Raw genomic sequence first — 14,927 nt, 5'->3', positions numbered from 1 at the left:
ACAGATGAGATCAAACTGTCCTGAACTACACACACACACAAATACGTATAAAAAGTAAATAAGATCTGCAATCAGTTAGTAGTACTGTATCAATGTCAATTTCCTGCTTTTGATATTGTACTACAATTATATAAAATGATACCATCCTGAGAAGCTGGGAGAAGGGTTTACAGAATTCTATGTACAATTACTGTAACTTCCCTTGAGTCTATTAATTATTTTAAAATAACAAGATTTTTTTAAAAGTCACCAGAAGAATAAGAATGAACAAAGTATATTAAATCAGTGACAAAAAGAAGTTTTGTTTCTTACCTTTAGGCTCTTTAGGTAATTTGAGAGCATGCTGGGATGGAACCGATTTTCTTCAGCAACTTGACTATCATATCTTGGTCCTAACATTGTCTTCAGAGGTAAGAATCTTCCTAAACAACAAAGATAGGTAATAATTTCCATTAAAGGAAATGTTTCAGATTAAAATTCTATAATTAACAATTCTCGAATATCACCTTCTTAAAACTTTTTTTTTTTTTTTTTTTTTTGAGACCAAGTGTCACTCTGTCCCCCAGGATAGAGTGCAGTGGTGCAATCTCGGCTCACTGAAACCTCTGTCTCCCAAGTTCAAGTGATTATCTTGCCTCAGCCTCCCAAGTAGCTAGGATTACAGGTGTGTACCACCAAGCCTGGCTAATTTTTGTGTTTTTAGTAGAGGCAGGGTTTCACTAGGTTGGCCAGGCTGGTCTCAAACTACTGGGCTCAAGCAATCCACCTGCCTCGGCCTCCCAAAGTGCTAGAATTACAGGCGTGAGCCACCACACCCAGCCTCTTAAAACATTTTAAATGGAAAAGCAATCTGAAAATGCAAGTGTTCACAAAGTACTCTCAATTTAAACTGTACTTTTAAAAGACACTACCCTATATCTTTTAAGGACAAAAAAATTATAAAAATTGACAATCAAATATAACAGCAAAAGAAAAATTACCAGTGAATAGAACTTCCATTAAAACCCTAAGTTCTATACCACTACATTAAAAGTTATTAATTTAAAACTCTTAAAAATATAAGCAATCTTCCTGCCTAAGCCTCCCAAGTAGCTGGGACTGCAGGTGCATGCCACCATACCCGGCTAATTTTTTTGCTGGGGGGAACGGGTTGACAGGGTCTCACTATGTTGTCCAGGCTAGTCTCAAACTCCTGGGCTCAAGCAATCCACCCACCTCAGCCTCCCAAAGTGCTGGGATTACATGCCCTATACGGTTTTTATTACCAGGTTGGAACTTTCTCCAACCTGATACTAAAAGGTTGTAGACCTTATTCTATATCTCAGGATAAAGATCATGCTAGAACATGACATCATTCTGAGAGAATGCTAACCAAAATCATCCTTCAAACAACTATCAGTGGTTATTTCAGCTAGAAAAATCGATTTTTTTTTTTATCTTTTTTTTGGGAATGACAGTACAGCATAGAGGAAGTCACCTCATATAACCAATTTTTTAAAAGCTTATTTTAACTGATCTTTGTATATGTATTATTTTTTGAGACAGGGTGTCACTCTGTTGCCCAGGCTGGAGTGCAGTGGCGTGATGTCAGCCCCTGCAGCCTCAACCTCCTGGGCTCAGGCGATCCTTCCACCTTAGCAACCCCAGTAGCTGGGACTACAGGCGCACACCACCACACTCAGCTAATTGTTTGTATTTTTTGTAGAGATGAGGTTTCGCCATGTTGCCCAGGCTGGTCTCCAACTCCTAAACTCAAGCAATTCGCCCACCTCGGCCTCCCAAAATGCTGGGATTATAGGCATGAGCCACTGAGCCTGGCCTTATATTTCCAAACACAATAAAAACAATATTATCTACCTAAGTGAAGTCTTAACATTTGTCCAAAGACTTTAAACTAAATTTCATGAAAAAAATAATTTTTTAAGATTTTGTTTTCTACAAAATCAAAACCACCCATAACCTCCACATTGCTAAATCAAATGGTCAACTCTCAGTTCTCACCTTAAGCTCTCAGCAACATAAGAAAAACTGATCCCTTTTTGATGAAAAGGGAATTCCTGAACCATTTTTTCATGTGACTTCTAGAATACTATTATATCCTCCTGGTATTCCTTCTAGCTCTCTGGCCTCTCCTTCTCAGTTATCTTTAGTGGCTCCCCCTCATCACCCTGACTCCTCTATGTTTTGTCTCAGGACTCAATCCTTGGATCTCTTTTATATTTTCATTTACTCCCTTGGTGTCTCATCTAGTCTCATGGCTTTAAAAGTCATCAATGTGCTAATGACTTACAAATTTATAGCTCCAGTTCAAATCGCTCCCTTAACTCTAGCTGGATATCAACTGCCTACTGAGCCTCTACTTTATGCCTAACAGATGTCTCAGATTTGATATCCAAATCTCATCTCTTAATATTCAAACTCTAAAACCTGCTCCTTTCATGCTCTTCCCTATCTCAGCAAATGGTAACATCATTCTTTTAGTAGCCCAAGACCAAAACCTTTTAGGTTATCCTTGACTATTCTCCTTTTCTCACACCTGACATCCAATCCATCAGCAAATCCTGCAGCTCCACCTTCAAAATACATCCAAAATCTGACCACTTCTCACTACCTCCACCATCATCTGAGTTAGGTTTCTTTTACTTCATTTAGTTTAACAGATACATAGTGGGTATCTACTACGTACCAGGCATTGTTATAGGCGCATGGATTACATTAGTGAAAAGGAAAAAAACAAACAAATAAAAAACAGAAAAACCCTGCTGCCCTCATAGTGTTTATAGTCTATTGGGAAAATATAAACCATAAACATAAAAAATAAATAAATAAGAAGATTCATCCCATCAGACTTTCTCTCCCTTACTACTTACTCTCAGAGGTCCAATCCTATTTCCATCAGCTCTTTCAGGGTTCCCTTTCCTTCTTATCCAACATCAGAGTTCACAGTAGATCATCACAATTAGTCCTCTGTAAATACCCTTAACCTCCTTGCTCTGCCCCCATTACCCAGTCACACTCACCTGAGAAAAATCCAGACCTCAATGAACCCAACCACCTAACTTCTTTGTGCCTACACATATGTAGCTGAGGCCTCCTAGAGCAAATCTCACAGCACAAAAGATGGGTGACACTATACTTCATAATCACCAATATTAAAGGCAGTCCTACCACACACCACTAACTATTCCTTATGATAAATATTTTACATCTTTTCCTCATTCCCAAAACATCCCCTTTTCAACTGACAACTTTAAGTTAGACTTCACTGAAAAGAAAAAAAAAAAGAAGCCATAATAATTAAAGCTATTTGTGTATGTTTACCACATGCCAGACACTGTTTAAAATATTGTACATAATTCATTCATTTACTCCTAACAATAAGTATTGTTATTATTCCTCATTTTACAGATGAGGAGAACAAAGCAAGAGCGATTAAGCAACTTGCCGCATGTCACACCACTCATAAATGGTAAAAACAGTGATTCAAATGAAGACTATGGATGTAGAGCCCACGAATGAAACCGCTATTCAACAATGCCTCTCCACCATTAGACAGAAACTTGCCTTGTCTTTGCAGTTAATCTATAAATCTTTCTGTATCTGAGCCCATACTCCTCCTCCCATTAAAAATCCTCCCTTCTGCTCAAGATTTCCTTACCATCTTACCTTTCAAGGGCCATCAAACAATCCTTTCTTCTTCTCCCAACCCTCACCCCCAACATCTTCAGCATCTCAGACATCTGCTGGCTCATTCCCATCAGCATTTAAACAAACCCTAAACTCTCCCTTATCCCCCAACTTATGCTTCATTTTTACTCCTCTTCATAATCAAACTTTTTAAAAAGTTTAATACACATACTCCTATCTTCATTACCTCCAATTCATTTATGTATACATGTGTGAGCAGAAATGTAGACTTTACTTCCCTATAACTGTGCATAATTTAGCTTTTGAGCTCCCATTCAAGATAGCCCACAGTCAAATCAGGACTCTCCTCCTGGATGTGATTACATTCCTCAAAGGTAAAGACCCTGGCACTGGGGGAAAGGGGAGCAACTGCTATTTTGTACACCATCTTTTTCCTCTCTTGCTTCCAGTAAACTGAACTGTATTGCATCTGGTCTTCGGGCATCATTAGTTTCCATCCCAGCAGCATCTGCTGATATGACTAAGGCCCATCCATAGCCTTGGTAGCTGGGTTAATGAAGATAGTCCTACATCTTCCATGTTCCAACGCCTGCCTCCTCCTCAGCCAGCTGGCCATTCTCAAGTCACTTCTGATCATTCCTTTTGGCCACTCTATGCCCACTCTTTTGACCACTCTATCCGAAAGGTAGGAAAGGTAGTAATTAGCCTCTTAAACAGGTCTCAGAGCCATCTACACACATTCCTCAGCAATCCCCTACAACTCTCTAAGAGACTTGCAACAAAGTAGCTCATTAATCCACTCCAATCTGGCCTCTGATCCCACATTGCCACTGAAAATACTTGTCACAGTCACCAACAGATTTTACCAACTTTTCTAGTATCTTAACATTTCAGCAGCATTTCACGTATCCAGCAACTCCTTCCTTCTTGAAAAACTCTTCCGCCTTCCATGACACCCAAACTCCTGTTAGTTTCAATCACCCACCTAACACCTCCCTCAATTTCTAGCTATTCGTCCTCAACTTCTTTGTTCCCTCTTTTTTCTTTAACCAACTTATAAATGTCAGGTTTCTAGGGGTTCCATTGTGCACCTTCTCTACTCTCTCTACAGTCTCTGCCTGGGAGAAGTTTCATCTATTGCCATGGTAGAAATGACACTATCTGTTCGTCGTCACATTCAATTTACTTTCTTCTTCCAGGACACAATGAAAGACTAGCTCTCTCAGTTTCTCTTGTAGTTGGGTGAGGGCCATGTTCTGGATTCTGGCCAATGGGATACAGGTCAAAGTTAACTATACGACTACCAAGGCTGGCCAAAAACCCCTGAGAGATCACCCATGCTTGCTCCTCCACTTTCATGGCAACTTTAGAAGTCACATGTTTAAGATGACAGCATCACAAAATGGAAAGAGCCTAGCAAGTTGCTAATCAGAGAAGAGTAGCCTGGGAAAGTTGCCCAATACAACACATTCTGATATGAGCAAGAAATATAATTTGATTGGAACTCCTGAGTTTTGGGCAGTTGTTTATGAGAGGAACTAGTATTACAGGCATACTTTGCTTTACTGCACTTCACAGATACTGCATTTTTCAATAAATCGAAGGTCTGTGGCAACCTTTTGTCTATCAAGTCTATCAGTGTAATTTATCCAACAGTATGTGCTCGTTTTGTGTCTGTGCCACATTTTGTGGAACTAACTTCCACAACAGTTCAAGCTTTTTGATTATTATTATATTTGTTACAGTGATCTATGATCAGTGATCTCTGATGTTACAACTGTAATTGTTTTGGGGTGCCATGAATGACATCCATAAGATGGCAAACTTAATAAATAAATGCTGTGTATGTTTTCACTGCTCCACCAAGCAGCCATTCCCCATCTCCCTCCCTCTCCTTAAGCCTCCCTATTTCCTGAGACACCATAATATTGAAATTAGGTCAGTTAATAACCATACAATGTCCTCTAAGTGTTCAAGTGCAATGAAGAATCATGTATCTCTCAATTAAATCAAAAACTAGAAATTATTAAGTTCAGTGAAGAAGGTACACTGAAAGCCCAGATACGCCAAAAGCTAGGCCTCTTGCACTAGTTAGCCAAGTTGTAAATGAAAAGGAAAAACTCGCAGAGGATGTTACAAGTGCTACTCCAGTAAATACACAAATGATAAGAAAGCGAAATAACCAGTCTTTTTTTTTTTTTAAGACAGAGTCTCGCTCTGTCACCAAGCTGGAGTCAGTGGCGCGACCTCAGCTCACTGCAACCTCCGTCTGCCTCCCAGGTTCAAGCGATTCTCCTGCCTCAGCCTCTTGAGTAGCTGGGACTACAGGTGCACACTACCACGCCCAGCTAATTTTTTTGTATTTTTAGTAGAGACGGGGTTTCACCATATTCGCCAGGCTGGTCTCAAACTCCTGACCTCGTGATCCACACGCCTCAGCCTCCCAAAGTGCTGGGATTACAGGCGTGAGCCACCACACCTGGCCGAAAGCAAAACAGTCTTATTGCTGATATGGGGAAAATTTCAGTGGTCTGAATAGATCAAACCAGCCACAACATTTCCACTTAAGCCAAAGCCTAATCCAGACCAAGGCAACAATTTCCTTCAATTCTATGAAGGCTAAGAGAGGTAATGAAGCTGCAGAAGAAAAATCTGAAGCTAGCAGAGGTTGATTCATAAGGTTTAAGGAAAGAAGCCATCTCTCTAACATAAAAGTACAAGGTAAAGGGCTGTTACGGAAGCTGTAGAAAATTATCCAGAAGATATAGCTAAGACAATTGACGAACATGGCTACACTAAACAACAGAAAAACAGTCTTCTATTAGAACAAACTGCCATCTAGGGCTTTCATAGCTAGACAGAAGACAATGCCTAGATTCAAAGCTTCAAAGGACAGGCTGACTTTCTTGTCAGGAGCTGGTAACTTCAAGTTGAAGCCAGTGCTCATTTACCATTCTGAAAATACTAGGGCCCTTAAGAAGTATGCTAAATCTACTCTGTCTGTGCTCTATTAATGAACAACAAGCCTGAATGACATCCCATCTGTTTACAGAATGTTTTACTGAATTTTTTGAAGGCCACTCTTGAGACTTACTGCTCAGAAAAAAAGATTCCTTCCAAAATATTACTGCTCACTGACTATGCACCTAGGCACCCAAGAGCTCTGATGGAAATGTACAGGGAGATTAATGTTGGTTCCATGCCTACTAACATAACAGCCCATGGATCAAGGGGTAGTTTCAATTTTCAAGTCCTATATTATTTTTGTTTTTCTTCACAGAGTGGGTTCCCTAAAAAGGTCTTATTATTTAAGAAGTACATTTCATAAGGTTATAACTGCCATATGTAGTAATTTCTCTGATGGATCGGGCAAAATAAATCAAACATTTTCTGGAAAGGATTCACCATTCTAGATGCCATTAAGAATATTCATGATTCATAGAAGAAAGTCAAAATATCAACAATAGGCATTTGAAATGTTTATTATAACCCTCATGGATGACTTTGAGGAGTTCAAGACTTCAGTGGAATAAGTAACTGCAGATATAGTGGAAATAGCAGAAGAATTAGAATTAGAAGTGCAGTCTGAAAGTTAGCCAGGCATAGTAGCACACACCTATAGTCCCAGCTTCTCAGGAGGCTGGGGTGGCAGAATCGCTTGAACCCAGGAGTTCGAGGCTGCAGTGAGCCATGATCATGCCATTGCATTCCAGCCATTCCAGGAGGACACAGTGATACCCTGTCTCAAAAAAATATAAAAAATAACTGTTTTTGTTTCTGTTTTTTTTGAGACAGAGTCTTACTGTGTCGTCCAGGCTGGAATACAGTGGCACGACCTCGGCTCACTGCAACCTCCACCTCGCAGGTTCAAGCATTTCTCCTGCCTCAGCTTCATGAGTAGCTGGGTTTACAGGCGCCTGCTACCATGCCCAGCTAATTTTTATATTTTTAGTAGAGACGCAGTTTCACCATGTTGGCCAGGCTTGTTTCAAACTCCTGACCTCAAGTGATCCGCCCGCCTCGGCCTCCCAAAGTGCTGGGATTACAGATGTGAGCCACCGTGCCTGGTCAATACAAACATTTTTTAAAGCGGAGCCTGAAGATGTGACCAAATTGCTGCAATCTCATGATAAAACTTTAATAGATGAGGAGTTGCTTCTTACAAATGAGCAAAGTGGTTTCCTGATATGGAATCTGGCCCCAGTGAAGATGTGAATATTGCTGAAGTGACAATAAAGGATTTGGAATATTACATAAACTTAATTGATAAAGCAGCAGCAGGGTTGGGGAGAACTGACTCCAACCCCGAAGAAAGTTCTACCATGGCTAAAGAAAGTTCTACCATGGCTAAAATGCTACAGAGAAATCTTTCATGAAGGGAAGAATCAATCTATGCAGCAAACTTCAGTGCTGTCTGATTTCAAAAACGTGCCACAGCCAAACAGATCCGTTGAGAGAAGCCACACAGCGCTGCAAATTCCATGAGACAGGCGAAAAACCACGAGCTCCCAAAGTGTGAAAGGGGGGAAAACCCTGCCTCTGAACACACATTCCCCACTGGGGAATCTGAAAATCCAGATCACAGAAGGATTTAACTTTACCTACAGCTGAAATGAATTTAGGGAGCCGAGTGAAGTCTAAAAGTAGAAGCAGCAGCAGGCAGAGTCTTGTAGGCACTCCCAGTCTCCAGCTCAAGTCCAGGGAAGCCATTCCTGACTACATCTCACAGGGGCCCTCAGGGAAAGCAGACAGCAGAATTAGGGAAGGTCATGGGGGAAAAAAGCTTCCAAATGAAACTCATAATAATTCTCACTGGGCATGAATTTTCTTGAGCAGAATCCAGGGAATGAATGGGAACTCCTGCAGATACAAGCACAGAAGCTGCCCAGTGGGCAGACACGGAGGCAGACAGGGAGGGACAGGGCCTGAAAGCCATGCTCACTTTCTCAGTGGGGAAACTTACATTCAGAGGCAAGGTCTGAGGAGTAGAGGAGTGCACCACAGAAGACCAGCCTCACCAACTGCATGGGAGCTGGGTGAAGTCTTTCATTACCAGCTATCCCCCACTTCCCTGGCACACTATATGACACAGCAAAGGCCACCATAATCCTCTCTGGAACATAACCCCATTGGCCCAAGAACTACCCCCCATCCCCTACAGTGGCTGCAGTAAGCCCTACCCAGGGAGAGTCTAAGCTCAGATCCACCTAACCCTTCCCTTACCTGATGGTATTTCTCTACCTGCCCTGGTTGCTGAACACAAAAGACAGAAATTCTTGGGAGCTTTATGCCCCACCCATTGCCTGAGAAACCAGAATACTTACCCTGGCCAACTTAGGACAAACTTAGATCCCCCAACTAGCACCACAGCTAATGCTCTCTTGAAAGCACCGCCTCCTGGCTGCAAGCCAACTAACTCGGGCCATTACAGCAACACATGACAAAATAATCCTGCTCCCAGGAAAGATAAAATAACAGCTAATATACCACTGCCTGCAACAATCTGGCTAACCAGAGGTCCTGAGTCTGTCCACGTGACAACTTCACTACTTAGCATAACCAGCATTCAAGAAAACCGGCACATTAAATATATCTACAACCAAGGACTCTCACAGAGTCTACTTACTGCCCTGCCACCCTTACCAGAGTAGGAGCTGGTATCAATGGCTGGGACACCTGAAGATGGATTACATCACAGGACTCTGCAGACATTCTTCAGCACCAGCCCTGGGGCCTGGTAGCTCCACAGTGTGACTAGAACCAGAAGAGCAATAACAATCACACCAATCCAGCTCTCAGGAAGCCCCAAACCCAAACCCCACCCCTAGAGGAAGGGAGAGAGCACAACATGAAGGGATCAGCCTGTGGGACAAAAGAACGAAATAAAGATGGAAATTTAAAAATTTTTTGAACTGAATGATAACAGTGACACAACCTATCAAAACCTCTGAGACACAGCAAAAGCAGTACTAAGAGGAAAGTTCATAGCATTAAATACCTACATTGCCAGGCATGGTGCACTGCTCACGCCTGTAATCCTAGCACTTTGGGAGGCCAAGGCGGGCAAATCACAAGGTCAGGAGGCTGAGGCAAGAGAATCGCTTGAACCCAGGAGGCAGAGGTTGCAATGACCTGAGATGGTGCCACCACACTCCAGACTGGCTGACAGAGCAAGACTCTGTCTCAAAAATAAACAAATAAAATAAAAATAAATGTGATACATCACATGAACAGAATTAAAAATAAAAATCACATGACCTATCTCAATAGATACAGAAAAAGTATTTGACAAAATCCAGCATCACTTCATGATTAAAACCTTCAGCAAAACTGGCACAGAAGGGACATACCTCAAAGTAATAAAGCCATACCTCAAGGTAATAAAAGCCATCTTTGACAAACCCATGACCAACACTATACTGAATGGGGAAAAGTTTAAAGCATTCCCCCTGAGAACTGCAACAAGACAAGGATGCTACTTTCACCACTTCTATTTAACATAGTACTGGAAGTCCTCGTCAGAACAATGAGAAAGAAATAAAAGGCATCCAAATTGGTCAAGTGGAAGTCACACTGTCAGTCTTCACTGATGATATGATTGTATACATAGGAAACCCTAAAACCTCATCCAAAAAGCTCCTAAATCTGATAAATGAATTCTTTAAAGTTTTCAGGATACAAAATCAACCTACACAAATCAGTAGTACGGCTATGCACCAACAATGGCCAAGCTGAGAATCAAATCAAAAACTCAATCCCTTTTACAACAGCTGCAAAAAAAAAAATAATAGAATACTTACGAATATACCTAACCAAGGAGGTGAAAGAGCTCTACAAGGAAAACTACAAAACACTACTGGAAAGAAATCACAGATGACACAAACAAATGGAAACACATCCCATGCTCATGGATGGGTATAATCAATACCGTGAAAACGAACATACTGCCAAAAGCAATCTATAGATTCAATGCAATTCCCATCAAAGTACCATCATCATTCTTCACAGAACCAGAAAAAGCAATCCTAAAATTCATACTGAACCCAAAAAGAGCCCAAATAGCCAAAGTAAACAAACCAAAAAGAACAAATGTGGAGGCATCACATTACCCAATACTACAAGACTATAGTAACCAAAACAGCATGGTACTGGTATAAAAATAGGCACACAGACCCATGGAACAGAATAGAGAACCCAGAAAGAAAGCCAAACATTTACAGCCAACTGATCTTCAACAAAGCAAACAAAAACATAAAGTGGGGAAAGGACATCCTATTCAACAAATGGTCCTGGGATAACTAACAAGCTATATGTAGAAGAATGAAACTGGATCCTCATCTCTCACCTTACACAAAGTCAACTGGAGATGGATCAACTCTAACCTAAGTAAGATCTGAAACCATAAAAATTGTAGAAAATAACATCAGAAAAAACTCTTCTAGACATTGACTTAGGCAGAGTTCATGACCAAGAACCCAAAAGCAAATGCAACAAAAACAAAAATAAATAGATAGGACCTAATTAAACTAAAAAGCTTCTGCACAGCAAAAGAAATAATCAGCAGAGTAAACAGACAACCCCCAGAGTGGGAGAAAATCTTTGCAAACTATGCATCTGACAAAGAACTAATATCCAGAATCTACAAGGAACTCAAATGAGTAAGAAAAAAATAAATAATCCCATCGAAAAGTGGGCAAAGGACATGAACAGACAAAAGAAGATACACAGTTGGCCAACAAACATACGAAAAATGTTCAACATCACTACCAGGGAAATGCAAATTACAACTACAGTGAGATACCACCTTACTCCTGCAAGAATGACCATTTTTCAGTCTATTATCAAATATCAAAAAATAATAGATGTTGGCATGAATGACTGCTGGTGGGAATGTAAATTAGTACAACCACTATGGAAAACAGTGTGGCGATTCCTTGAAGAACTAGAAGAACTACCATTTGATCCAGCAATCCCACTGCTAGGTATCTACCTAGAGGAAAATAAGTCATTATCTGAAAAAGCCACTTGCACAGGCATGTTTACAGCAGCACAATTTGCAATTGCAAAAATGTAGAACCAGCCTAAATGCCCAACAACCAATGAGTGGATAAAGAAAATGTGGTGTGTATATATACCATGGAATACTACTCAGCCATAAAAAGGAATGAAATAATGGCATTCACGGCAACCTAGATGGAGTTGGACCCCATTATTCTAAGTGAAGTAACTCAGGAATGGAAACCCAAATATCCTGTGTTCTCACTTGTAAGCGGGACCTGCACTATGAGGATGCAAAGATGTAACAATGATATAATGAACTTTGGGGACTCAGGGTGAAGTGTGGGAGGGAGGTGAGGGATAAAAGACTACTAAAGTGTACACTCCTTGGGTGACAGGTGCACCAAAATCTCAGAAATCACCACTGAAGAACTTATCCATGTAACCAAGAACCAGCTGTTCCCCAAAAACTACTGAAATAAAATTAAAATGGTCTTTAAAAATATCTTTACTGGCCGGGCGCGGTGGCTTAAGCCTGTAATCCCAGCACTTTGGGAGGCCAAGACAGGCGGATCACGAGGTCAGGAGATTGAGACCATCCTGGCTAACACGGTGAAACCCCGTCTCTACTAAAAATACAAAAAAATTAGCCGGGCGAGGTGGCGGGCGCCTGTGGTCCCAGCTACTCGGGAGGCTGAGGCAGGAGAATGGCGTGAACCCGGAAGGCAGAGGTTGCAGTGAGCTGAGATCCGGCCACTGCACTCCAGCCTGGGCAACACAGCAAGACTCCGTCTCAAAAAAAACAAAAAAATCTTTACTAAAGATCTCTATTTGAGCAATCAGGATCTTAGTATCTCTTCCAACCTGCTTCTCTCTCCATAAGCCCTAATAATATCAGCTATCTCACTGCATAAGCCAGACATTTCAGACTAAATTTTGACCCTCTTTCCCTCATTCTAAATACAACATTAAGTTCCATCCATTTTCCCTTCTTAATATCTCTCAAATTAGCCTTCTACTCTTCATGTCTCATTTCTAAACCATCACTACTGTCTTTCACCTGGGCTACAAGTTCCTAATTAGTCTATTTCCATTCCTCTCTCCATCAATTCATTAAACACAGAAAAGTCAAAGTAAGCTTTTAACCTGGATTCAAATAATCTCATCTTGATGCTGAAAAAAACTGCAATTGTATGCCAGTGAAAATTTAAAGCATATGAATATTAAGATACCTTATCATACCCTACTTGCCTGTATGATCAGGCTATTCTCCAACCTCATAACCTCACTTACATCTTCCAGAACAAAAACACTTTTTCAGTCTATTATCTCTCCCATCATCATCCTACATCATCCTATCCTAACAGAAACTTTCCAAAAACACCCCCTGCCAACTATGTATCTAGAAAACTTCTATTTACTCAAGATAATTCATGTATGACCTCCTCTGGGAAGTCTCACCTGATCTCCTTCCTTCCCATCTCTTCTTCCTCAACCTCAAAGAATTAGGTTCATTACCTCTGATTCCCATCATATACTACAATAGTCTTTGCTACATGTTTTACAACAGAACTGTGCTTAAAATGGATGGTTTGCTACTCCCATGAGACTGTGCTTTTTAAGGGTAATATATCTTAGCCATCTCCCTAGCACCCAGGACTAAAACAAAGTAGACATTTAAATATCTGCTAAATAAAATGACTTCAAAACCACCATCACTATCACCATCACACTATCCCTAGTACCTGGAACCACAAGTATGTGCCAGTGCACCTGGCTGTGTCTCATATTTACATTCCCACAGTTCCTAGTAAGCTCTTTACATAGCAGGTATGAAATAATTTTATGTTGAATGATATACCTTTAAAAAACTAGGGAGGGCTGGGTGCGGTAGCTCACGCCTGTAATGCCAACACTTTGGGAGGCCGAGGCAGGCAGATCACCTGAGGGCAGCAGTTGGAGACCAGCGTGGCCAACATGGTGAAACCCCATCTCTGCTAAAAATACAAAAATTAGCTGGGCATGGTTGTGCACAGCTGTAGTCCCAGCTACTCAGGAGACTGAGGCAGAAGAATAGCCTGAACCCAGGAGGAGAAGGTTGCAGTGAACCAAGATCTCGCCACTGCACTCCAGCCTGGGTGACAGAGCAAGACCCTGTCTCAAAAAAAAAAAAAAGGAAAAGAAATTATAAGTTTGTTTTCTTCCAAGTATTCACCTGAAATCTATTAACACACAAGGAGGAAAAAACAATTCTTCAGAAAATAAAGCTTGGCCCTGTCTCCAAGAGCTCTCTCTCATTGCAAGTCTGGTTTCATTAGAGAAGGTGACTTCACAGGGAAACATTATATGTAGTTAGTACCATTTTCTTTCTGATTCAGGAAAATTATGAACTTCTAGTACTAGTAAAGTGAATCCTAATATTTACAACATATAAGTTTGAACCGCCATAACATTTTCTTCAATATGCAAAATATCAAAGAAATTACTGTGATGGTTAATACTGAGTGTCAACTTGATTGGATTGAAGGATGCAAAGTATTGATCCTGGGTGTAGGGGGCGTTGCCAAAGGAGATAAATGTTTGAGTCAGTGGGCTGGGAGAGGCAAATCCACCCTTAATCTGGGTGGGCACCATCTAATCAGCTGTCAGCACAGCTAGAATACAAAGCAGGCAGAAAAATGTGAAAAGACTTGACCGGCCTAGCCTCCCAGCCTACATCTTTGTCCTGTGCAGGATGCTTCCTGCCCTCAAACACGGGATTCCAAGTTCTTCAGTTTTGGGACTCAGACTGGCTCTCCTTGCTCCTCAGTTTGCTGACAACCTATTGTAGGACCTTGTGATTGTGTGAGTTAATAGTTAATAAACTCCCTTTACGTGTGTGTGTGTGTGTGTGTGTGTGTGTGTGTGTGTGTGTATATATCTCCTATTAGTTCTGTCCCTGTAGAGAACCCTTACTAATAAATTACACGATTAAGTACAAATTACTTTTTTTTGAGATGGAGTCTCACTCTGTCACCCAGGCTGGAGTGCAGTGGTGCAGTCTCGGCTCACTGCAACCACCGCCTCCCAGGTTCAAGTGATTCCCCTGCCTCAGTCTCCCGAGTAGCTGGGATTACAAGCACACACCACCACGCCATCATAGCTTTTTGGCTATTCATATATCTTATTTTGTGAAGTGTACAAATTTTTTGCGAGTTTTTAAGTCCTTTGAATTTATTCTGTATAATACATTGATAGTGGGACTATCAAGTGTTACCGCTTTGGAAAAGAGGTTGGCAGTT

The 14,927-nt window shown here is 41.0% G+C and overlaps 1 protein-coding gene across 2 annotated transcripts in view; it reads right to left on the bottom strand.

Moving 5' to 3' along the window:
• Nucleotides 1-14,927, bottom strand: part of RNGTT (RNA guanylyltransferase and 5'-phosphatase) — a 347,371-nt gene that overhangs the window by 330,459 nt on the left and 1,985 nt on the right. For both annotated transcript variants that reach the window (XR_002730197.1, XM_023205265.1), the window contains exon 2: nucleotides 313-422. Coding sequence is in view for 1 of the 2 variants with exons in the window: in XM_023205265.1 (XP_023061033.1) it covers nucleotides 313-422 (110 nt within the window). In the remaining variant the exon portion in view is untranslated. The remainder of the gene's footprint in view (nucleotides 1-312; nucleotides 423-14,927) is intronic.

Source organism: Piliocolobus tephrosceles, chromosome 5, assembly GCF_002776525.5.
Source record: "Piliocolobus tephrosceles isolate RC106 chromosome 5, ASM277652v3, whole genome shotgun sequence".
NCBI classification, from domain to species: Eukaryota; Metazoa; Chordata; class Mammalia; order Primates; family Cercopithecidae; genus Piliocolobus; species Piliocolobus tephrosceles.
The sequence above is the reverse complement of the archived record's forward strand: the minus strand, read 5'-3'. Positions and strand labels throughout refer to the sequence as shown.